We start from the raw sequence: 24273 nt of genomic DNA on the forward strand, positions 1-24273 counted from the left end.
ACTTTCAGTATAAATCAATGGTACCGGTCTCTCAGTGTTTTGATTAACAGTTTTCATCAGGAATATGAGACAAAAATACAAGCAATAGTTATTTCATACAGTCAACTAATGCAGCAGGAACCACCATTAGCCTAGTTGATAGAGTCTAAAGTTCACTTGTGTATGTGTGTATGTGTATTTGTGTGTTCATGTCTGTATTTTATCAGCACTAACTCTTGCCTGATTTGCAAAGACACAGCTTGTTCCTCATTCTACAGAAATTGCACAACAAGGTTTTTTTCATTCAGAAAACGATATGATACCTTGGCTTGCACTGAGGTGTTCAACTTCTATTATGTCGTAATTACTGTAGCATATTAATAAAAATATTCTTATGTGTACATTTATTTCTTTTTTGATGATTACCATAAAGAAAAAACGTTTTATTAATGCATGTAGCAAGACTTCAACGTACCTTTGTCAGGTAGTTTAGTGTTGTGTTTATGTGTGCGTGTGTCTTTAAGAATATCTGCCTACCTGCGAGCATGATCCACAGTCAACTCTTCAGTATTGTTCACAGTGAGACACTAGTTGATGTCGATAATGTGCTCATCACAGGACTCTGATGACTGAATCCACAGTCGTTTCTTGGTGTTGAGCGGATGGCATCTGTCGCTTCCGTGGAAACTCTCTCCAACAGGAATCATACGGCAACAAGCTCGCTGTAAACGCGGACATGGGTGTTCCTCCAGGCATGAATTTCCACGCATTTTTGTTCCTGGTTGTTTAATTTAGACTGCGATCGCACCGTGGCTACATACACAGACTGTCATGTTTTTCTTTTTCATGCCACTCTGATAACTTTGCTCGTCGAGACAGAAAGCACTTTTGCGTGGATTATTGTGCCTGAATAATGGTTCCCAGGAGCGTGCTGCGTCCTGCTGCCTTTAGGAAACAACTTCAAACAGCGCTTGCTGTAACCATGCTTACCAGTTTCATGATTTAATAATATAAGGGATATGAGCAACCCCAAAGGCGGCGGGATGGCATCGAAGGAAAGACTGTACGAGCTGTGGATGTTGTATTACACAAAGGTGAGTGAAGTGCGGAAGACCTGACGGAGACACCTGTTGCAGCAGGTCCTCTGCGTGAAGTTATGTATGGAAACAATATCATGTTGATGTGTGTGAACTACTGCAGACGTGTATAATGTCTCTGACGTTTGTTTAAACGGTTAGGCTACATAAGGAAGTGGTTTATTTAGCGCCTGTTTGAACAGCAGCTGTTTATTTACTAAGTGGTCGATGCTTCACTGTGCACACTAGTACATGTCATATGACTGTGTCCCTGAGCCATTTAATGTATGGAAATCCCTTAGTAAATATGTTAATCGAAGCAGATTAGCTCACTTAATGAAGTTTGCACCTGTACCTGCGATGCAGGTGTCACTGCGGCTACTTCCTGTTCCTGTTCCTGCTTAATTTATATTCTCATTTGAGTTGGTGCCAGCAACACTATGCCTGTTAGGCTAATGTATAGGCCTATTTCAATGAGAAATGAGAAACAATATGTATATGAAAACTAAGATGGCATTATCCCTAGTGAAGCAATAGTTTTGTGTGATATTTTGGTCTTTCCTGTTGTCCCCTGTAGATGTAACTGCAACGTTTTTATTTGCTTGGTTATTAAGGCCCAACATCTCTGTAATAGGGAGACCAATTAGCTGAAAGTAAAAATATATTGTTGCCCTCATGACATTGTCTTCTCCGGATGGAGGAATACAGTTTGGCTGTGAATAACTTAAGTATTACTATTTAATGTGTTCGCAATCTGCTTCCATGCCTGAGGACAGAGAAAACAAGATCAGACTTCTTTCAAATTTGCATGCACTGTATGTTCACTCTGGGGCATAAAGACTGCTCTCTTATTATCCCAGTGAATCTTAATGGCAACATTCTTTACAAAGATAAAGCCTAGTCAAGTACAAGGACATTTTTCATTACATATAATAATTAAATGTTGCTTTAATTTGCAGACTTGGCTCAGTTCCAATCTAGGAAACCATGCTATTGCTTTAAATAGGGCCAAAGGCCATGCTGGAAGAACTGCAAAATGCTCTAAGTGCACGTGTGACACACCTCTTGCAGCATTTACTATCAAAGTGGTCATTGTGGTCACTTTGGGCATATCCGAAATCTGAAGGCTGTTTGTAATCCGCTGTGTTACAACTTCTCTTGGCGACTGCACTTGTGACTGCAGACTCACTTTGAGACTTTAATAAACATAACGAGTTGAATGCACTTTCACAAATAATCTGTGTGTGTGTGTGTGTGTGGTGTGTGGTGTGTGTGTGTGTGTGGTGGTGTGTGTGTGGTGTGTGTGTGTGTGTGTGTGTGGTGTGTGTGTGTGTGTGTGTGTGGTGTGTGTGTGTGTGTGTGTGTGTGTGTGTGTGTGTGTGTGTGGTGTGTGTGTGTGTGTGTGTTGTGTGGGTGTGTGTTTGTGTGTGTGTGTGTGTGTGTGTGTGTGTGTGTGTGTGTGTGTGTGTGTGTGTGTGTGTTGTGTGTGTGTGTGTGTGTTGTGTGTGTGTGTGTGTGTGTGTGTGTGTGTGTGTGTGTGTGTTTGTGTGTTGTGTGTGTGTGTGTGTGTGTGTGAGCCACAACAAACAAACCCAGGTAGCTGTAAATATATCTGTCTCTTGATTCTCTTTTGATTATGTTTTTTACTGCATTCATCGGCCTCTGTATGAAATCCTGACAACATCTGTCCATGTTTGCTCAAATATGAACTTCGTTTAGACAAGCTATATCAAAAATCTGCGAAGCATCCTTACAGTTGATTCCAACATGTTTTAGTACCTCAGACATCATTCTGTATTTGCAATAAGAAAACATAACAAGCTCAGGCTTGTCGGTGATAAAGGAGCTCTGCTTCCTCTGATTGTGCAAGAAATCACACACCCCTTGCAAGATTGTTAGATCAGCTATGGCTCAGGGCTGGAAAGTCATTGTGATATAGAAGCGTCTTATACTCAAATCGGTCCAAGAGAGATAGATATTTTGCAAAATTGAACCAACAGACTGACAGGCAATGATGGATACATTGATGATTTCCTAGATAAGAGCCTGTGTTACAGACAAGAATGTTGATTATTTCCTATAGTCGAGAGACACTATTGTTTGGACAGACAATATAAACACATTTATGTCATCACATTGATCGATATACAACTGTATTGACAATGTAAACAACCAATGTTTACTCACTAAATGCTTCTTGGTTATCAGGTTTTTGCAGTCTTAAGTTAGGTGATAGCATGCTCAGCAAAGCTCAGTGCACATCATTGGCTTTCATCTGCTGGAGTTACAAACACACTTACTGGCCATTTCTATCTCATATCTGAGAATGCTTTCCAGGCCATAATACAATGCTCATGCCTTACTCGTACGAACACAAATTAAAGAGTGTGATCTTATCGCTGAGGGAGTACCTTAACTTGTCAGATCGTGTCTGTAGAAAACCAGATGGAATTGTTTTGGATAATAATACCGTTATACTGCATTTTAACAAATGTTTATTTCAATGTTGTGTCATTATACAGTAAGCTGGTTGTAGAGTTGAAACTGGTGTTTTTCTTTTAACTTCTTACTTTGAGGATGAATTTAGGTTCAGTTGTTAACTGTGATCCATTTAATGATGATGAATTGTGAAGTGCTTTTAATCTTAATGTGTCTGTTCTGAAACTAACTGCAAAAATAACCAATTGTGTTTAGTTGACAATGGTACAAAAGTGAGAAAACATTAAGTAACTCAGATTGTAGAAGCAGGAACTAGAAATGTTAAATTATTTTACTGGATAAATGATAGATTTGGAAAACAGTTGAAACAACAAATCGATTGAATTAAGTTATTTTTCTTAAATAACCTGGTAAAAGGTTAAATATATTTTCAAACGCATCCTGAATTAAAATTGCGGTAGAGCTGGAACAACCGGTCGTTTAATCGATTTTTGGCCTTACAGCTTTATTAACTTTTCAGTAAAATACTTTAACAATCCCTCGTTGAAGCTTCTCAGTTGTGAGAATCATAATTTATCTTTGTTGCATTTTAAAAGTCAGATAATCATTTGGGGACTTGGACTTTTAATCAGAGAAAATGTGCTATTTAAAGACACCCACTTAGGCTGTTTTGGGTTGATATCGGCACATTTTTAAGTAAGAAGGATTTGTATGTGTGTCTACTGCCTAGAGATAGCTGTTCCAAGACACATTGAGTTAAAGTACAGACCCGCTGGAGGTAATAATCCTGGATTAAAGTGATAAACGAAGATGTATCCTTCCCAACAGTGTGGATACAGTAAGAGGAAAGGCTGGCAGAGGAATAGAGTGTGATTATCCTAAGATCATTAGTGTAAGAGACGGTTAGAGGGAATAATTAAAGCCTGTAACGGTAGAGATGGACCACAGGGACAATCCGACTGCCACCCATCCACACCGCCATGAAACCACCCCCTCAGCTAGCTTGGATAGACAACAAGTCACATTTTCCGGCTTTGTTCGCCACACTGTGTATTTGTCTCAGTTTCTGATCGTGGTATGATCCCCGTCGATATGAGAAGTGAAACAACAACAGCCACCCCTGCAGCTCTCTATTCAAGTCCTATGAGCCCTGGTATTGAATTCCCTCATGTGTCTCCGTCTCCCTTGTTTACCAACAGAGGGGCCAACCAGAAGAAAATCAAAGTGCTCTTTGCCTTCACTTGTGCAGGAAGCTGGAGCGAACAGAATGCCAAGCAGCAGAGAGCGGCACAGCTGCTTGGCCGTGTGCAGAGAAAACAGGGATAAATGGCACAGTTTATAGGGGTCGGTACCTCATGGTTGATCTGTGACATCTGGTCTAATAGTGGCTTTATCGAACAAATCCTGGAGCTAGCTGCGCTGGGCAAGGTTCAGTGAAAGCAGTTGAACTGAGATCGAAGGACGTGTATCTTTTATGTAATTTAGTAAGGGATGTTTTTAGGTCCAGGGTTCAGACATAAAGCAAAGCACTATGTTTCTTCTGAATATTTAATACAATTCCTCTGCTTTACTTCCTCATGGCAAACCAGATTCCCTTACTATTTAAAGTTACAAATATTGCTGTTGTAGTCAAACTCTGCATCTCGGGTGCTCTTAAACAACACAGCGTTGCGTACACCTGCGTGGGAACGGAACAAAATGAAGAATCCTTTCTCGTAATACTGAAAGCAATCCTTACTTACTTAATGTGGTCATAGTCGGTGGTGTCATCATCTCATAAAGAGTTGTAAACTTGGTTAACCCCTATAACTGTCATCGTGAGTGGCAGTAGATGCAATCATAAGTGGTGTATACTCTGCAGGGTGTCATCATCAGTAATACAGGAAGATTAATAAAAACATGTTTGCATACGCTGAGTGATGTTAGGGAGGATTCAGTCTTTCAACTACTGAATCTATTAATGGAAAGTAAAACAAAGCTGAAGGAGTGTTTCAAATATGTCTCCATGTCCTTGCCTCACCTACTCAAGTTTTGAATACCTGATTATCAAGATGTTGGAGGCACCAAACAATAGGTTGTTCGTTTAGGTTTCCTGTTTTCAAACCGTACAGCCAGAGATGTTATACTGTGTGTGTGTGTGTGTGTGTGTGTGTGTGTGTGTGTGTGTGTGTGTGTGTGTGTGTGGTGTGTGTGTGTGTGTGTGTGTGTGTGTGTGTGTGTGTGTGTGTGTGTGTGTGTGTGTGTGTGTGTGTGGTGTGTGTGTGTGTGTGTGTGTGTGTGTGTGTGTGTGTGTGTGTGTGTGTGTGTGTGTGTGTGTGTGTGTGTGTGTGTGTGTGTGTGTGTGTGTGTGTGTGAGATCTACAACTTCAATATTATTTGTTCAATAATGATGTTTGTGACAGGGTGAAGGCATATGAACTAAGCTTACTCTACCTAAAAATACAGTATTCTCTAATTATGACATTCATTGTTTCAATTAGTCCCATTTGAGTCAGTTTGTGCATATATTCACTTTTGTTTCTCTTCTACATCTTTCTGTTCCCCTGAAAGCCTGTACGCATAACCGGTGCTTCATTGTTTCTGTGGGAAGTTTTTTTAGTTTTTTTTATAGACGCATCCCTTTCTATCTGCCCACACTATAGTAGTAGCACCAAAAGAGGAAGGGGTTTGACAAGGGGGCCACGAGTGAAGGAAATAAGCTACAGTTAGTGACATGTCATTTCCTGGTAACTTGTTTGACATTAGGAAGAGCAGAAAGGGGCGAGTCAGACGCTGGTGTTAGCTTAAGAGTGGTGTGCAGCTACTGAACTGCCGGCTGGGAAATAAACTGAAGGCTCACCTGAGACTGGGTTCGCAAGAACCTGGCACCTCAGCCACATACAATGAGAGATGGACTTTCTCATAAGTCAATGCCAGTTGGTAATGTACATTTAACATTAATGCAGCATTAGAAAGTTGCAATATGTTTTCAGAGTTCACTGCATTAGATCTCCATTTCTCTAGAGGAGCCGTGGCAATTATGCACATCAAACATGCATTGAGCTCCAGTTATGCACGCATGTTCTCTGTACTGCAGCAGATTTGAGATGAACCGATATGCAGCGGATTACACACTGATAATGTTTGACCTATTTGATTGTTGGCTTATGGAGAAGTACTTAATTTATTGCGATATCATGTGCTGTTTGCTGTACATTATACTATTTGTGTACAATGAGTCAGTTAGACAGTCTGAAACAACTCATGTGTTCCATTCTTCCCTGCACTGCAGAAGCTGCCTCAACTATCAGCAGCAGTGGTTTCGTGCATACTCAGCTAATTAAAATATGCAGGTTGTTCAATCACACAGCACATCGAGGAACATTTCTGCATGTCCTGTCTTTTTCTAATTGTATTTGGAAACCCTGCGTTACCAGAAGAAGCTTAACTTGTCTTAATAGGCACAACTGATAAAGGATAATTTGGCTTTATATGAATAAATACAAATATCAAAGTAATTAAGTTTAAAGTTGTTTCTCTGGTGACCCAAGTGACATTTGGTCTATGTGAGATAAAGAGACTGATGTGAGGAGGGAAGAGTGGCAGGATATGTTGCACTGCAGAGGCAGATCATAGCTGCGATAACGCCGTCTGTGTGTAAACATCCTCTCATTAAATAGTCTTAATTGATTCTATAAGGACGCATTAAAGCCGGAATGTCTCGTGTATAACAATGACATGCTTACAGTAAGATGTTGTTATTGTTCGTTGACAGCTATATGCAGAATTTACTGAATGTTTGAACCGATAGACTTAAAGGATAGGAACATTTATTTTGACCTCCCTGTTATGAAAAGGAAAGAATTGGCGTGTGTGTTCCTCTGTGAATGATATCTCTTTGCAACATCCTGTTACAAAAACAGGTCACAAGGGTAGTGCCATGTCTTCAGCTTCTGTCTGTCACAGTTTGAAGCTTAACCTATTTAGAGCAGCAACTTAACAACCGAGCATAAGCACAGAACATGCTCCATTGATACTTATAGTGTCGCTGTGCACATTTTTCACATTACATATTTACAGTGCATGCCTGCAGGCGTGAAGGCCTCATGTGTTCTTTCCTCCCTCCTGCAGAAAGACGTGGGTTATCTGCAGCAGTGGCTGGAGGCGTTTGTGGCGTCCTTTGAGAGACTCGTTGATGTGCAGTCACTGGAGCCGCGGAGGTGAGTAGTAACAGTTATTTGCAAACTTCTAGTTCCCACCAGTTTAAATTCCCCATATCAGGATGAACACGACCTTCTTTGAGATACCATTTTGACATGTTTATGGTATGTGTAAACGCAGCCCCTATTACAATGCCCTTTGCCTCCTCCTCTCCCTTCTCCAGGCTGGAGGTGTGCAACTCCGAGGTGCCCATGCTTCCCAAGGAGGTCCTGGTGCTCCTCGGTAAACAGTTATGGGAGAGTGCGGACCACCTCTCAGACCCCCCCGAGTCCAACGGCACCCTCCCTCACCCCCTGCTCATCATCAAGTTCTTCATCATTGTCTGCAGGTGAGGACTCAGCCTCCTGTGTATACACTTCTTCATCATGATCATGAACAAGCTAGATAGAAGAACTGTGTTCAATCAAATACAGATGTTTATAATTAAAAGTCTCCAGCTACAGGTTATTTTTCATTCCTTCCATATTTGTTGTGGTTTTACTTGAAGTAATATAAATCAGCCTGTTAGACATATATTTAGGGATGAAATAACATTTAGGCATGTACTTGGCATGAGGCTAAATTCTGAAAATGTACCTAAAATGTTTGTATGTAATGTGTAAAATTAGGTCATTTTGTCTTAACCCTTCTCAATTTCCTTATTTTAAATGTTAACTCTGTTTTAATAACAAAAGAGGCAATGGTGCCATAAGGAACTGGATGTATTACAGTTTTTGAACTTTTCCAGAAATTGCAAGCAGGTTGTGCAAACAGGCTCCAACTCAGTGTCAGGATGTTCCCCCTGATGTTCTGAGCGTCCGTTGTATGTGTCTTATGTTGGGTACGCATCATCCTTAACACTCAATTTCACACATTTCTCTACTTCTAGGAATATGGAGAACATAGACCCAGACAACACCCCTGGTTTTGTTTTTGAAACCATCAAGCTTTTGAATGTCTGTTTAAGCCAGGTAAGGCCAAGATAAACTTTACCTCAAGCAGGAAACAGATTTCATTGATTTATGACGGGGCTTAGCTCCAATGTAAGCTCACTATATCAATCATGCAAAGATTATTTGGTGCCCTTGTCGACACTCTGTGCAGAAAAGTGATATACAACAGAGATACACTAAGCCTATACAGAAGTAACCAAACTTGTTTACACTGAAAAGAGAAATGGACGTGTAGTCGACCTTCTATTCATTGAACTGGAATGTGTTGTATTTATTGTATGTTATACGAACAACAGATACAGATGAATCTGTGTTAAAGAAGAATTACAAAGTAAGTGTCCAAACTTTTATTTTGTACAGCTTAAGAAGGGCGAAGGGGAGCAGTCGTCTCTGGAGATGGTTGTGCAGTATGGATTTGTGCTGTTTGAGAGTCTCTTTGACCCTTATCAGACGTGGAGGAGAGGCCTGGCTGGGTGAGTGTGTGCTGCCTACTTTGTGAATGTGTGGGAGGTGGAATTTAGCCACACAAAGACCCAAATACTGTTTGATGCATTTAGCATCTTGCCCAACCTTTCTGTGATGTGTAACACCCTGTCTTGTTGCTTGTAAGAATTTAAGTCAAGCCTCATAATGCCAGTAGTATTAGTTGCAGTCGTTGACTAGGCGTGATGTGAGTCAGCGCAGTGACTCGAGGCTTTGTGTGTTACAGGGAGGAGGTGAGCCTGCTGGAGAGGAACAAGTATAAGTTCTCCCCGCTGGTCTTGCCAGAGGAGCTGCCTGCTCTCTTCCACGGTGAGATACTCCCCTTCGTCCGCTCTACCACACTGATCTCTGTCAGACCTCATATACCACAAGAATCCAAATGCTCCCACTGCTGCCTAAACACAGCTTTAATCTGTCATCTTTGACATGAAACACCCTGACCTTTTGTGTTCTCCCAATCACAATCTTTGCCATGTTTATTATAATGAAAGATTACTGGTCAGGGCAGTCAGTGAGACCTTTGGGCTGAAAACTTTAATTATTCACCATCTAAGTCCAAGCGTTTCTAAATATAAAAGCCCATTTGATCAGTTAGTAATCTATAAATCATGTGGGAAATCTCAGCCTGGGCAAGTTTCAGTATGTCCACATTTTAGGAAGATTATCCCATAATAGCAGGGTTTAATTAGAACTGTAGAGAGCTAATTGTGCAATACCTAGCCAATTAGAAATACCTAAGCTTCTGTTTTTCATGTAATTCCCAAGTACAGAGGTGGCACAGCAGGGCATGTTCAGCCATTGTGACATTTATTATCCTTATGATAACAAACAATAAAAAAGGTACACTGTATGTGCATGTTATTTTAACAGCACTGTATGAATGGTTGCTGTATTGTGGTTAAGTGATAAGTATAACTTTGTTTCTTGGTCTGAATGTCACAGAAAGTCTGCAGGAAAACGAGAAGCTCCCAGAGGTCATCACACTAAGATGTGTCCATCTCCAGGGTGCTATCATCAGCGGAGGAAGGGTCTGCTTGCCTTTCTTTCCTCTTCATCAGTATTTATTATGAAACACTACAAGATAGATAGATAAATAAATAGATAGATAGATAGATAGATAGATAGATAGATACTTTATTGATCTCAATTTAGGAAATTCTTTCATCACAGAAGCAGAAGTGTGTTCAGACTGTATAATACAATATGATATCAAATATAAACAACATAAACAAAACAATATAAAATATTCTGGATAATTAATATAAAAAGTCAAAAATACTACAGGTCTTTGGCAATTTCAAACTGATTACAGTGGAGTGACTTTGTCCATACGATTTTCTTACAGAAGAATGGCCTTCTCTCCATCACCCCTTCCTCGGTTGAGGACCTGTTCTCTGTTCTGAGAGTGTGGTGCTGCCGGGCCTCGACAGAACCCAAGAGCACGTCTCTCTCCCGGCTGACGCTGCAGTGCCTGACGGCGATGATCCACCTGCTGCACGCCAGCAGCCCTGCTGAGCGGCAGCTGGAGATCAGGACCATACTGGAGAGCTACTTCCAGCTGCTCAACTGGAACCGTCCTCTCAGCAGTGAGCTGCAGGAGAGGCAGAACTGGGAGGAGAGCCTGATCTCCCTCCAGCGCCAAATGCTAAGTAAGATAGGATAAGATAAGAAGTACTTTGTTGATCCCAATTTGGATTTATTTTGCGTTGCAGCAGCATAAAAAGACAAGGCATTGTACATTTAAGAAATGAAAAGACTAGAAATAAGGAATCCAAAATGTAAACATCTCAAATAGAAATAAATACAAATGTACAGTAACAAAATATAAAGCAGGATATTATATATACATTAATTGTGTAAGGAATGAATTATTAAATATTAAATTGAATATAAATGTAAAATGTACGAAGGGAGTTTAAGTCCAGTTATCCAAGAGAAGCTATGGAGCAGAGAGTTCTCTTCCAGCCAGAGGTGATTTGTTATACAGAGTTATTGCAGTCGGCAGGAATGTTTTCCTGCATCGGTCCTTGTGACAAGTAAGAGCAGGACTCAAGGGTAGCTGAGCCTTCATATTTTATATCTCTTAATCAGAATGGAGGCTAAGTAATTGATTTCCCCAGTGTCTGAAATATAGTCCACATCCTTCTTGTTGTCAATTCTAGCTGCTGTCCCTGAGATCCTGCAGTGCCCTGACAGGCCCGTCCTGCAGGCTGTGTTCCTCAACAACAACTGCTTTGAACACATCCTCAGACTGGTTCAGAACAGCAAGGTCAGAACCCTGCGCATCTTAAATATGTCTGTTCTGTCAAATATTTTTTTTGTTTAAATGTCATGTCGATTTCCTCTTTTATTTGCCTGGATGCCCTAATGCTGTTTTACTGCTTGGTCAATGTGAAATATCCCAAAAATGTTAATGCTTTCAGCTTATATTTCCCCTCACGGTTACAACACATGTTCCTCGCTGCAACTGTAAAGAAACCTGGATCAACCTTGTCTCTATTACCTTTGACAGATGACTGTTTTGTTTAATTGTCTGTCTTTCTGTGTTGTGTGTGTGGCTCCGTGTGTACATCCTGCAGCTCTTTCAGAGCAACATGCATAGACCGGATCGTGAGGTTGTGTGTGACCTCACTACTTGTTTACTCACAGAGGTCGAAGTGGACCAGGTACTTCCCCCCCACTCGGTTTTGATATTGGTCTGTCAGCAGGAAACTCAGCCTTCTCTCCTCGCGTTAACTGCTCTGAGCTATTTAAACAGGAAACTTCAAGCAGGAAGTCTGGCTTACTCTCATTTTGTAAACAAAGCAGGTGGAAGACTATAGGTCATTATTGTTGTTTAGAGTTCCCTTTTTAATCTTTCATATTATCTGTCCATCTAGAATAGGCACTTACAGCCTTTATTACATGTGTTATTTTGGTCTATTGAATCCAACTTTAAAAATATACAATCAAGTTGGCATTAGTTTTGAGCACAAGATTCAAATTATTAGTTGAGGGATTCATCTTTGCTAGTGTTGGAGAGTCGATTTATATAACATTCACAATTAGAGGCTGAATTTCTTGTTGACATCTAAAGGGGAAAAAGAGCATGCTGAGTGTTTCTTGGTGCATGCATGAAATGGTGGTTTTACAATGAGCATGTATTTCCTTCTACTCTTGGTATCTTTGCTGCTCTGTCGTGTGCCCGGTTCATCTTGTTTCAAAGACCTGGCACAACCTGGTGTGTTGATGTTGCTTCATTTCTAGCAATACTGGGGATCTCCCTGAATTTCTTTTATTTGTTACGGTGGTTGGCTTTGGATTTTGCACGTATGAATCTATCATTAATTAACAAAGAGGCAATTGTTTAGTGACTGATACAGCAGTGCACTTACCCACTCTGCTCCAATAATTGTGGTGTAGAAAAAAAGGAAATGAGCTGCACTTCCCCTTGCGCTTGATAATCAATCATTCATTTGGTGAAAGATTTCTTCAATGTTGATGTATTTGCTTTCCTTCTTGGTGCTGTGCAGTTGGAATGTTCACCTTTTCCGGGCTTCTGGTGTCAACTCATTATGATTCACGTTTTGAACTCTGCCTCATTCAACAAAAAAATAACACAATCCTTATTCTGATGTAGGTTTTGGAGAAAGGATCAGACAGTATTACAGTTCATGCTCTAGGAGTCCTCACAGCTATAATGAATAACTCACCCTCTGCTAAGGTAAGGCATCTTTGTGGTCAAATCATACCTCCCTAATACTTCTTTACATGTATTGTAAAGCTTTATTACATATGATACAACCTACAATCCCAGATAAAGTTAGATCCTGATGAGGAAAGCTGGTTTCCGTTCATTTAAGAACTCTCATTGTATTCCCTTGTATGGAAGTGTGCCAACTAGTTATCCCCTGAGGGGCAGCTTTCACTAGCCTATTTCTGCCTCATTTCCCCACAGGAGGTTTTCAAGGAGAGGATTGGCTACTCCCAGTTGTTTGATGTGCTGAAGAGTCAAGGTCAACCCACCAAGAGGCTTCTGCAGGAGCTGATGAACATGGTAAAGCACACAGCACTCATTATCCCCACTGAGAGACAGTAGATGCCAATTAGCTGTTATGGATGACCATGTTCTTATTTAAAGGTCACCTATTATGCAAAATTCACTTTTTCACGTCTTTGAGACATAAACATGCGTCCCCTCTGTGTAAAGAGATTCTGAAAGTTTCAGGAAAAAAGATTCGCTCACTTTTTGTCCGGATCCATTTATATAAAAACGAGTCTGAAAATGAGCTGATCAGATTTTGGCCACTTTGTGATGTCATAATGTTTTTTGGGCTTGTGTAAACATTAGCCAATCACCAACCAAGGTAACCCCCCCCCCCCCCCCCCCCACCTTATCACCTAATCTCCTCCTAGAGCACCATTGTGTTCTTTTTAACCAAATATCTCTCAGAGGGGCGTGGGGAGGGGGGCTCCTTATTTTCATCTGAAGTAACAGACAGAGAATCAGCACTTTTGAACCAGGGCTGAAACAGAGGGTTTATGGGATGCTACAATGATCTGTTTGGTATTTTGAGCGAAACACTTCAGAGACATGTTTTGTATATAACTGGGGACTATAATATATTGATGAAAAAGAGTATAATAGGGGACCTTTAAATGATGTTGTTATTGATAATGTGATCACATATCATCTTCATTCTCTGTCTTCACTCTTTTTTTCCAGGCAGTGGAGGGTGAGCATGCCCACGCCCATCACCTTGGCATCAGTAACGACCAGCCTTTGCTGCTGCTCCTTCAGTGGCTCCCTGACCTGTCACGTCAGAGGGACCTGCAGCTGCTGGTGGCCCAGTGGCTGGCCACCGTCTGCGGCGGCTCCCTATCCTGCCGCACCGTGGCTGTCGAGGCGGGCATGGTGTGGGCTCTGCTGCAGGTGCTCTCACAGCCCCAGAATCTGGACAGGCAGTGTGCAGACGCCCTGCTGGGCCTCCTGCAGGACCTGGGCTCCCTGTGTCTGAGACCTGAGGAGCTGAAGGGCCTGCTCAGACTGCTCAGAGTGGATCAGGACAATGGCGCGGTCGTGGGGAAGGTGCACCCCTATTGCGGTCGCGTCATCCAAGTGCTCTCGGCCATAGCGGCCAGAGAAGGCCAGGACAGTGCCTTGCAATACTTTGACCTCACGCCCCCCATGGCTGGCATCATGGTGCCCACAGTCCAACGCTGGCCAGGCGGCGGGTTTGCCTTTCACGCCTGGCTCTGCCTCAACATGGAATTCCCGTGTCATTCAGAGTCCTCTAATAACCGCAAACCTCGTGCAAACTCTGTCACAGGGGTTCAGTATGACATGGGAAAAGGACCCCGCAGGAAGCAGCTCTACAGGTAAAGAGAAGTTAAAGGGCGTGCTTTTATAAATAAGATGTCTACGTTGCACAATTTTTGACCGAAAGTATTGTTTTAAAGTTTCTTCACAGCAAGTGGAACGGGGCTGGAGGCCTTCTTCTCCATAGAGGGAGTGCTAGTGGTGGCTGTCTGCACTAAGAAAGACTACATGGCTGTCACGCTGCCAGAGTACCCACTAGCAGACTCATGCTGGGTGAGTTTGGACACACATAGTACAGTAAGGATATTAGCCAACATGTGTCCTTTTTTAGCCTGTCCCAAATAAAAATAGATTTGATCAAGGAGAAAATAACGCATCATTTTCTAAACGGTGCTGTCTTGGCCCGTAACCTTGAAGAATAATCACTAAGAAATAGAAAAGTGCACCTCTTGAAGGAGCTGGAGAGGTCTATCAGTAGGTTAAATGAAAGCTGTCAACTGTCTGGAGACTATGTTGCTCCTTTAGTTTCTCAATACATAAATGTACCTAATTTAATATCATCATCATCACAGCATTCAGTGGCTATAGTCCACATCCCAGGCCGTCGTCCTTTCGGTCAGAACCTGGTCACCATCTACATCGACGGAGAGCAGCGTAAAACTGCTCCGCTTCGCTTTCCATCTTTCAGTGAGGTAACTGACACTACTATCTAAATGATCCTGGCAATGGACATAATATTACTAAATAGTTCCCCTCTACTCATCTGACTTCCTATTTTTCTCCCCCAACTTGCCACCTGAAGCCTTTTACTTCCTGCTGCATCGGGTCTGCGGGCAACCGCACCACCACCACCACCACCTCCCCCAACCTGCCCATGTCCTCGTCTTCTAACCCATCAACACCGGAGTTTTCCTTCCCCCCCCATGGACCCTCCCTTATCCGTTCCCAGTCCTTCCCAGCTACCTTTGCAGGGGGTCGCTGGGGGTCTTCAAGAGAGACCGCAGTGCACACCATCCCAGCAGGACTGCAGGACACAGAGTGGGGAACCCCCACGTCTCTGGATGGGCTCCTGGGCACCGCGTTCATCTGCCACGAGGCTCTGCAGCCGGCACAGACCAGAGCTCTGCACGCTGCAGGTATGTCACACTGTGCAACAATGAAAATGTTGTTGTAAACATTATACACCTTCAAAATGTTACGTTTACAGCTCTTAGCTCTTCCAGAGTTCACCAAACAATCTAATGTAAAGAAAACCAATACTAAAGTAAATCACAGAATTCCCCATAGGATTCTTATTTTCATGCATACCAAACAACGTTTGTATATTTTATGACCTACATTTGTTTTTGCTCCACATCACAGGCCCGAATCATGTGTCCTTATTCAAAGCGGAGGGAGAGTTATCTGATCTCAACAGCAAGCTTCTTCTGTACTACACTCCACAGGTGATCCATTGAACCATTTTATAACACTGCTTGTATTATGTGAATTATAAGCAACGCCAGTAAAATATACTTGTTTGCATGCAACTGTTTGTTTTTTGCAGGCCTTCAAGAGCCAGATATGTCTGGACCTGTCGCCCAATCACCAATATGATGGCAGGCTCACAGGACACAGTGTAGTGAACTGGGACATCAAGGTTAGATGTGACACAATTAAATAGAGAGTGAGAAGTGAATCAAGAGAGTGAGAAGTGAAATATCAGTCATGACCTGTCTCCATGTTGTTTTTGCTTTCTTGTTTCCCTTTTGGATGGTCAATTCAATTTCTAATTGACTTATGTGGAAGTTTTTTTTCCCTTGCAGGATGTTGTAAATGTGATGGGAGGTGTAGGGGTGTTGCTGCCTCTGCTGGAGCAGGTATGTGAAGCAGAGCAGGTTAACAGCGGCAGTCAGGAGATCTCAGACCTGCTGGGACCAGAGCTCACCTCCAGAGGCCCCGCTTCCATGCTGCTGCCACTCAACAAGTCCCCAGGTCAGCTCATGTTTAGCTTAGATATTTACACCTAGATTTTTCTTCATGAAAGGGTCAGTTCACCTAAAAATGAAGGGGCAGGAACATTGTTTCTGGAAGGAAATGTCAGGGTGTTCATTTCAATTTTTTAATACTGTGAGCATCGAATACCATTTACCTTCACTGTAGTGGGATGGATGCTCAAATATTAGATTTAAGTATCTCATAACCTTAGCAAATCAAATAACAATTTCCACTTGTACAGTATGGACATGTGGGAAGTCAGAAAACGCTTTATGTTCCTTTTTGAAACTTGGGTAAGTCAATCTAAAGTATTATGAATTTTGAGGGCTTACTATGTTGTTGTTCCTGGTTATTTCTGTTCACTAGTCCTAGGCTAAATGATAAATATGATTTTCCTTGTAGTGAAGATCATGTGTAATGGCAGTGAGTCAGCGTCTATACACTGTTCATACTGCAGGAACAAACAGGATGTGAAAGACAGATAAGAGGCGCATACTATAATATACAACACACAAACATAGAACAGATTGTGAAATCAATGCTTACAGGTTAAATGTCATAATCAGCATGAGGTATAACATTCGCATGTGGAGATCCAGTTCAGTGGCCAAATGCACCTTATTCTGCAAGAAGTCTAACATGAGATATATGAATCAGTTGCAAAAGTGAGGGAAATACCATAACCACAACTCATGCTGAGATATGCAGATGTCAATAAAGTGCTTGGTAATGCAGAAATATGACTGTGGGAGATACAGGAAACCATAAATGTTGATTTGCCCCATTTTTTGTCTCTCAGAGGGCAGACTAGAGAGAAACAGCATTGCCGCCTTCCTGCTGATGGTGAAAAACCTGATTCTTCATCACCCTGTCAATCAGGAGTGCCTGCTGCAGTGCCACGGGCCGAGCATCATAGGAGCCATGCTCAGCAAAGTAAGCACCCTGTTCTTGGTTTTGCTCCAGCAAGTGGGAGTTGATTGCGAGAAGAGCTGATTAGCATCTGAAAGTGAATATTTGACATTTTTTCTATTGTAATGCTGCGGTATAATTGCTGTATAATGAATGGGTATTGTGTTGAAACCATTGGTTCTATGAGATTCACAGTATCACATGCTTGTGTGGGGAAATGAATGCAGAGTTCGCCAGATTGCAATTGCTCTTTCACTGAGCACAAAAGCGTAGCTATCAAATCTGTGGCTTGAAATGTTTTTGTTGAAAGCTAGGGAAATTAATGTAGATTAAATCTAAATTAAAATCAAAGACTTCCAAACTACTCTGTGGATCTCTTGCAAGACAAACTCGGCATATTTGCTTTTTGCTGCTGATATAAACAGTGAATATAACCTTGTTTATTAATATAAGGAACTAAGGACAATGCTGTGTATATATAAGGTTCAAAGTAATGAGTTGTTGAGCCCTTTAAAGGTGCAATAATCATTATTCAGTTTATACTATTAAGGAATTGTTGTTTTATTGATGATGTTCAGAAGTTTCAATGTTCACACAGTGGTAATAGATCTATAAGGGTGGCAGCCAATAAGGTGTTGTGTTGGTGTAGCACAGACACAGCTTCTGTCTGACAGGATATGTTGAAATAAATGCTGTTAAGGTGGAGCATCCTGTAAGGAAGCTGTTTCCCAATAATCTCATGGGGTTGCCACGTTTGACAGTGGCAAAGATATGAACACTGACAGAACACAAACACTTGTACTATCCATGCACTCAGCTCCCATTTCAGCAAAATCAAGTGTTTCCAAAAATAGACAGTCCCTAAACCCTTGTTAAAAAATAACCATCTTTAACACAAACACACATTACCACCTATCCTCTTTGCTTCATCTGCTACAGGTTCCTGGCAGTATGATGGACATGAACGTTTTATTGGCCTGCCAGCTGCTGCTGGACCAGGTTTTCAACGAGGGGAACAGCCCACTTCTACAGCAGCTCTACCAGCACCTGCTCTTTGATTTCCGCATCTGGACTAAAAGCCATTTTACCGTTTGTCTGGGTAAGGTCCTCATGTTGCGAGTAATGCACCTGTGAACCTTTTCATGTGTGCCGAAGCTGTTTGTGTCCCTTTTTATGAATGCATAAGCTAGCCTGAAAGGAGTAAAAGCAGGCTAAAAGCAGAGAGAGCAGAGGTAGAACACATTAAGGTTTCTAGTTCAGGCTGTGATGAGGATTCAAAGTGAATCTGCGCCTGAAGCCTCGCTTTTGTTCCTTTTTTTTTAATGAATGCACTTCTTCAGTACAACCTCTTGTATAGGTTTGACATTTCTAAATGTCAAATTGGAGAAAAATGACAAAAGTCTTATTTTTCTTCCAAAGCCCACGTGCAGTACATGGTGTCTGTGCTTAACAAAGGCAAGCAGCGAATGAAGAGGAAGTACGGAGTCCAATATATTCTGGAAACAATTCGCACATACTACAGGTGAACCTTTGACATACACTTAAATAAATTCAACATATGGTTTCAAGATACAATGAGATGTCCACCAAAATATATTTTTAAAGGTTAAAAGTACATCTAAATATACTTTTTCATATTCAACCATATTTCTTTTCACATGAATGCAGACTGAGATCATTGATTTATTTATTTTTGCTCGTAGTGTGGAGAAAGATGGCAGCGCTCTGTCCGATGAAAAGCAGACGATTCAAACGTCTCTCTTCGCCTTGCTGAAAGACTTTCTAAAGTCTCCTACTCAAGAGGAGCTTCACATTGTCCTCGCCTACATTGTGTCTGTCGGAGAGGAGAAGCAGGTATGTTCTATTTCTGTGTTTCCTTCTGGAGTTTACTTTGTTATCATCTGACCTTTTCAATTTGATATTTCACTTGCAATGAACTCTCCCTGACCATCCACCTGATTTATCCTCATGTTTTGGCATCTATGTACTTACAAACTCCTTATGTGACCACTTAAAATGTTACCCTCCCTAAATCCATATTTCTTGGTGTTGTATCCTCCTCTTTGACCCTTTCCTCATGAATGTCTCCTCTCCATCAGGTGGTGAGGGCCTTGGATGTGCTGTACGAGCTGTTGCGGAGCAGCCCCCCCCAGGAGCAGGTGCAGGCCGTGCTGCTGGAGTGGGGGGTGGAGCAGCTGTACTGCTTGCTGCTCACTCCAAGTTTCGGAGACGAGGCCAGAGAGAGGGTCTTCAGGGTGAGAAACACTGACCTAACCTCTTCTTCAAATACTTTAGTTTATCACTTGGCAGATGTGTTGCCTTTTAGTGCAAACTCCCATGTGATATATTGTCAGAACTGAAGTAACAACCACTGTTGCACAATTTCCCCTTCCATGTTGCAGGTTTTATACAAAATCCTTAAAAGCGAGCGAGTGTCTGAGCGAAACAAGCAGCGCATCAAGCTCAAGGATTTTGGATATCTTGGCCTGGTTTGTTTCATGGATACGATTCCCGTCACCATGACTACTGTGCGGTGTCTGTACGAGCAGGTCCTTGCTACAGGTAACGTCAAAGCAGCTCAGTGCTCTGGGGTCGAGTGAGCTAGAAATGGATGATAAAAGAGACGTCCTTAAATGCTAGAGCTACTGAACATTTGATTTCAAAGTATTTTTCAGTAACATTAAAAAAACTGTCACGAAAACATATCCTAATTTTAAAAAAAACGAAAGGGTTTAATTCATAAACATAGTAGTTGTATTGACAGTTGTTTTTCACTGGTCACAAAAGCTGTATTGCCATAAAAGCTTTCATCAGGTCTGATTCTCAAGATTGTATTAATTTACACTTTATTTCCATAAGTTCATAATTAAATCCATTTATTATTTTCCTGAAAAGGACCATAACATTTTTCTTGATTTTCCCATAATATAATAAACTAAATTAAATAGTTATTTCAGAGAATCTGGGTTGTGCAGGAAACTTTCAAGAAATAGGGAACACCCTGTAGGTTTTCCCTTTTAAACCATGGTACCATCCATGATATAATTAAACGATGCAACGATGAAAAATCTCAAATATCTTGATAAGTATCCCTCGGTAATAAGTGAGTTTATGAAGGATCCCAACACTTATAGTAGGAAGCTGATTTTAAAAAAAGTATTTTCTAGGTTTTAATTTAAGTTAATTAAATGTTCTGCTGCCCCACAGATGCAACCCCGAACTTCAGAGACCTCCTGGCTGTCGTCTGTCTCTCCCACCGAGCTGAGCTCACTGTCCGCTTAGACGTCTGCCGCAAGGTCAGTCTTCTCTCTTTAATTTATACACTTTCAAACTGTCATCGTCATCTTTTGAGTGCAAAAGTAACATCAAGCACAACCATGCTCTTCGTAATAAAAACAATCTCTTCCTCTGCTCCTCTCTGTTATCCCCCCAGCTCTTTCATCTGATCTACTCCAATGAGGATTATGTGAAGCAGCTTGCTAAGCAGCCGGGCTGGCAGGATGTTTTCACCAAGCTGTATGTGAAAGAATCCTACGAGTCACACGCTGCCAGCATCGCAGGATCCAGCACCCACACCTCCTTCGAGCCCAACTACCGGCCTCCGCTGCACAGGCAGCAGTCTCTGGTCATCGAGGACGCTCACCCGGACATGTTCCTGAACTACCGCACCTCGCAGGACATCGGGGATGAGGAGGAGGAGGATGAAAGTGGTCAGCGAGACATCTCTGAGGGATTCTCGGATTTATCCCAGTCTCCTTCAAGTGGAGGTGGAGGTACGCTTAAAAACTTCACCGGCTCCCTTCATTTTAAGTCTTTTGATTCAGTGGACCAGATGAGCCACTCGTCCTCCATCTCCAATGCCGTTGATATCACCTCCTCTCGCCCTGATGACGAAGGGAGAGACTACCAGCCGCTCTCCCCCTTTGGTACCCCCTTTGATTTGGATCTGGGGGGCATGGGAGATAACGGCACACACACTCCTGCGGGCAGCCTGACAAACACACCGTCTCCTCTGGAGAACTGCAAACCTTTCCCACCTGCCAGACCCAGGAAGAGCTCCAGTCTGTCCAACGTGCTGGATGACACCAGCTATGGGACAGACCCTCCAACTGGAGACACCATCTCAAATACGTCCAACCCACAGGTAGCTCCCTTAGCTCAGATGTTATGGATATCAAACCTATTATTTGTCATTTTTATGAGCATTTATTGTCTTTGATCTCTTTCTAAGGATTTTGAGTGTTGTTTGCGTTTCAGCAGACCCCCGAAGAGGAGCTGTGCAACCTGCTGACCAACATCGTGTTCTCGGTGCTGTGGAGCCGCAGCGGGCCTGAGGCGTCGGAGGATGTGGTTTGGAGAGAGAGAGGACAGGTGTTTTCTGTTCTCACCAAACTGGGTTCCTCCTGCCAACTGGTGCGCCCTCCTGATGACATCAAACGCAGGTCAGTGACGGTGAATTCAAATGTACTGCCACTCACAAACACATTGAAATGGCAGTCTCACAATGGAAAAATACAGTGAACCACGCCTATGGCTGTGTCACCTTTAGTGTAATTATCCAGACAATTGTAGTTGTAACTGGGGTAATTAACTCATCCTGTTTTCCACTTTTGTTCCAGTCTGCTGGAGATGATGCTGGAGTCGTCTCTGTCAGACCTGAGGGAGGCTCAGGGCGTGACCCTGCCTTTCTGTCCAAGCCTGGTTCGCCTCCTCAGGCTGCTGCAGGACTTCCTGTTTGCTGAGGGTACAGACAACCACACCCTGTGGAGTGAAAAGGTATATCACACACCTAACATAAAATCTATAGACTAATGACATGTTCTGTTTGGACTAAGGCAAGGCAAGGCAAGGCAAGTTTATTTATATAGCACTTTTCAACACAAGGCAATTCAAAGTGCTTTACAAAAAATGAAAGACATTAAGAAAATGGCATTTAAAATCAGTCATTAAAAAGAAAAGCTAATAAAATAAACATTAAAAGAAAAAATACATGGATAAAAGTTACAGTGCAGTCTAAGATATGAATAGTTCAATTAAACATTAAAAGAAAAAGTACATGGATAAAAGTTACAGTGCAGTCTAAGATATGAATAGTTCAATTAAAAGCAGCGGCAAAAAGAAAAGTCTTCAGCCTGGATTTAAAAGTAGTCAGAGTTGCAGCAGACCTGCAGGTTTCTGGGAGTTTGTTCCAGATATTTGGAGCATAATAACTGAACGCTGCTTCTTCATGTTTAGTTCTGACTCTGGGGACAGAAAGCTGACCAGTCCCTGAAGACCTGAGAGATCTGGATGGTTCATAATTTAGCAGGAGATCAGAAATGTATTTTGGGCCTAAACCATTCAAAGCTTTATAAACCAGCAGCAGTATTTTGAAATCTATTCTTTGACACACAGGAAGCCAGTGTAAAGACTACAGAACAGGAGTGATGTGATCCACTTTCTTAGTGTTAGTGAGGACTCGAGCAGCGGCGTTCTGAATCAGCTGCAGCTTCCTAATAGATTTTTTTAGTGAGACCTGTGAAGACACCATTACAGTAGTCCAGTCTACTGAAGATAAAAGCATGGACAAGTTTTTCCAAATCCTGCTGTGACATTAGTCTTTTAATCCTAGATATGTTCTTTAGGTGATAGTAGGCTGATTTAGTAACTGTTTTAATGTGACTGTTGAAACTCAGGTCAGAGTCCATGACTACACCTAGATGTCTGGCTTTATCTGTTGTTTTGAACATTGCAGGCTGAAGCTCAGCGCTAACTTTTATACGTTCTGACTTGGCTCCAAAAACCATTACCTCAGTTTTATCTTTGTTTAATTGGAACAAAGAGTAATTTCATGACTATCGAAAGGCTACTTTGGTAAAGGTTGGTTAACTGTGAATACACAGTTGACAATGATGAATATAAATAAATGTACAACTATGTAAGAACATTGTCAGTACACCTGAAATATCTTGATACACTTGTATCTACTTCCACATCAATGATTTCAGATTTCAACCAGGCTGATCAAAAACACACGATTATGCAACTCCTTGTAGCCTTATATTTACTGTACAGACATCAGAGTGGTTTTGATCTTCTTACCTAATCAGCAAGAGAGCCTATCTTCAAAACAGTTTAACTATTCCTTTGATTTGTTTTGTTGTGTCTGGAGGTGAATGGTAAAACCTTCATCGCTTTGGGAATCCTTTGTACAGCATTAATTAAACAGAAGAGGTTGTGGGACTTCACTTTGCAGTACTGACATTAGGAGTATTCCATAAATACTCAACACAAGTGGAATTTAGATTACTGATGAACTACACATTTCAGTCCAGTCATTTCTGCCTGACTGATCTGGTGGCGTTCACTGTGTGCAAAACAATAAATGGTGTGTCTTCCAAGAAATGTTGTAATTTGCCATTAGTATTGTGATAACAAGATATCATAATGGATACAGGTGAAATAAAATACAATTTATTAAAGGTCCCATGACATGCTTTTCCGGTTATTATCCGTCCCCTTGTGTGTTATGTACCTTTTTTATGCATGTAAACGGTCTTTTTCCATTTTTTTCTTCCTGATTATAGTGACGTAACGATAACCAGGTCCAAATGGACCAATCCGCGTAGCTCCTCACACACACACACTCACCCTTGTCTTTTCTCAGCCGCGGTACTCCGAGGAGCTTCCCCGGCACACACACTCACTCAGCCTTATCTTTTCTCAGCCAAGGATCTCCGCGGATCTCCGCACACACACCTGGCTGTGAGTGTGTGTGTGTGTGTGCTCAGGCTGAGTTCCGTGGTGTCTCGCTGTCTCGCAGACCCCACGCAGCAACCAGGAAACGACACCAGTAATCCAGCTCACACTGTCCGCTCGTCAAGCCTCATAGGGCGGAGCAGCGAGCCCCGCAACGTCCCGCCAACACGGCACCCATACCCCACGCAGCATTCTCATCTGTTTGTCATTACTGGTGTCCTTTCCTGGTTGCTAACAAACG

General features: G+C 42.0%; 1 protein-coding gene across 4 annotated transcripts in view; it reads left to right on the plus strand.

Moving 5' to 3' along the window:
- Positions 1-528: 528 nt before the first annotated feature.
- Positions 529-24273, plus strand: part of nbeal2 (neurobeachin-like 2) — a 38246-nt gene continuing 14501 nt past the window's right edge. Inside the window, exons 1-29 of one of the 4 annotated variants that reach the window (XM_034228115.1) lie at positions 529-1073; positions 7605-7693; positions 7858-8022; positions 8563-8644; positions 8987-9099; positions 9336-9418; positions 10052-10137; positions 10455-10758; positions 11272-11378; positions 11689-11775; positions 12729-12812; positions 13047-13145; positions 13815-14467; positions 14549-14681; positions 14981-15100; positions 15211-15544; positions 15771-15853; positions 15955-16047; positions 16214-16382; positions 17185-17318; positions 18234-18393; positions 18714-18816; positions 18998-19148; positions 19394-19549; positions 19697-19856; positions 20502-20590; positions 20728-21438; positions 21552-21736; positions 21914-22070. In XM_034228115.1, coding sequence (XP_034084006.1) covers positions 999-1073; positions 7605-7693; positions 7858-8022; positions 8563-8644; positions 8987-9099; positions 9336-9418; positions 10052-10137; positions 10455-10758; positions 11272-11378; positions 11689-11775; positions 12729-12812; positions 13047-13145; positions 13815-14467; positions 14549-14681; positions 14981-15100; positions 15211-15544; positions 15771-15853; positions 15955-16047; positions 16214-16382; positions 17185-17318; positions 18234-18393; positions 18714-18816; positions 18998-19148; positions 19394-19549; positions 19697-19856; positions 20502-20590; positions 20728-21438; positions 21552-21736; positions 21914-22070 — 4965 coding nt within the window. In that variant the 5' untranslated portion in view covers positions 529-998. Of the gene's footprint in view, positions 1074-5870; positions 6414-7604; positions 7694-7857; positions 8023-8562; positions 8645-8986; positions 9100-9335; positions 9419-10051; positions 10138-10454; positions 10759-11271; positions 11379-11688; positions 11776-12728; positions 12813-13046; positions 13146-13814; positions 14468-14548; positions 14682-14980; positions 15101-15210; positions 15545-15770; positions 15854-15954; positions 16048-16213; positions 16383-17184; positions 17319-18233; positions 18394-18713; positions 18817-18997; positions 19149-19393; positions 19550-19696; positions 19857-20501; positions 20591-20727; positions 21439-21551; positions 21737-21913; positions 22071-24273 lie in introns of those variants that run through there. The other 3 variants (XM_034228116.1, XM_034228117.1, XM_034228118.1) reach the window with 3 other exon arrangements.

This window comes from Gymnodraco acuticeps, unplaced genomic scaffold, assembly GCF_902827175.1.
Source record: "Gymnodraco acuticeps unplaced genomic scaffold, fGymAcu1.1, whole genome shotgun sequence".
In the NCBI taxonomy this organism is placed as follows: Eukaryota; Metazoa; Chordata; class Actinopteri; order Perciformes; family Bathydraconidae; genus Gymnodraco; species Gymnodraco acuticeps.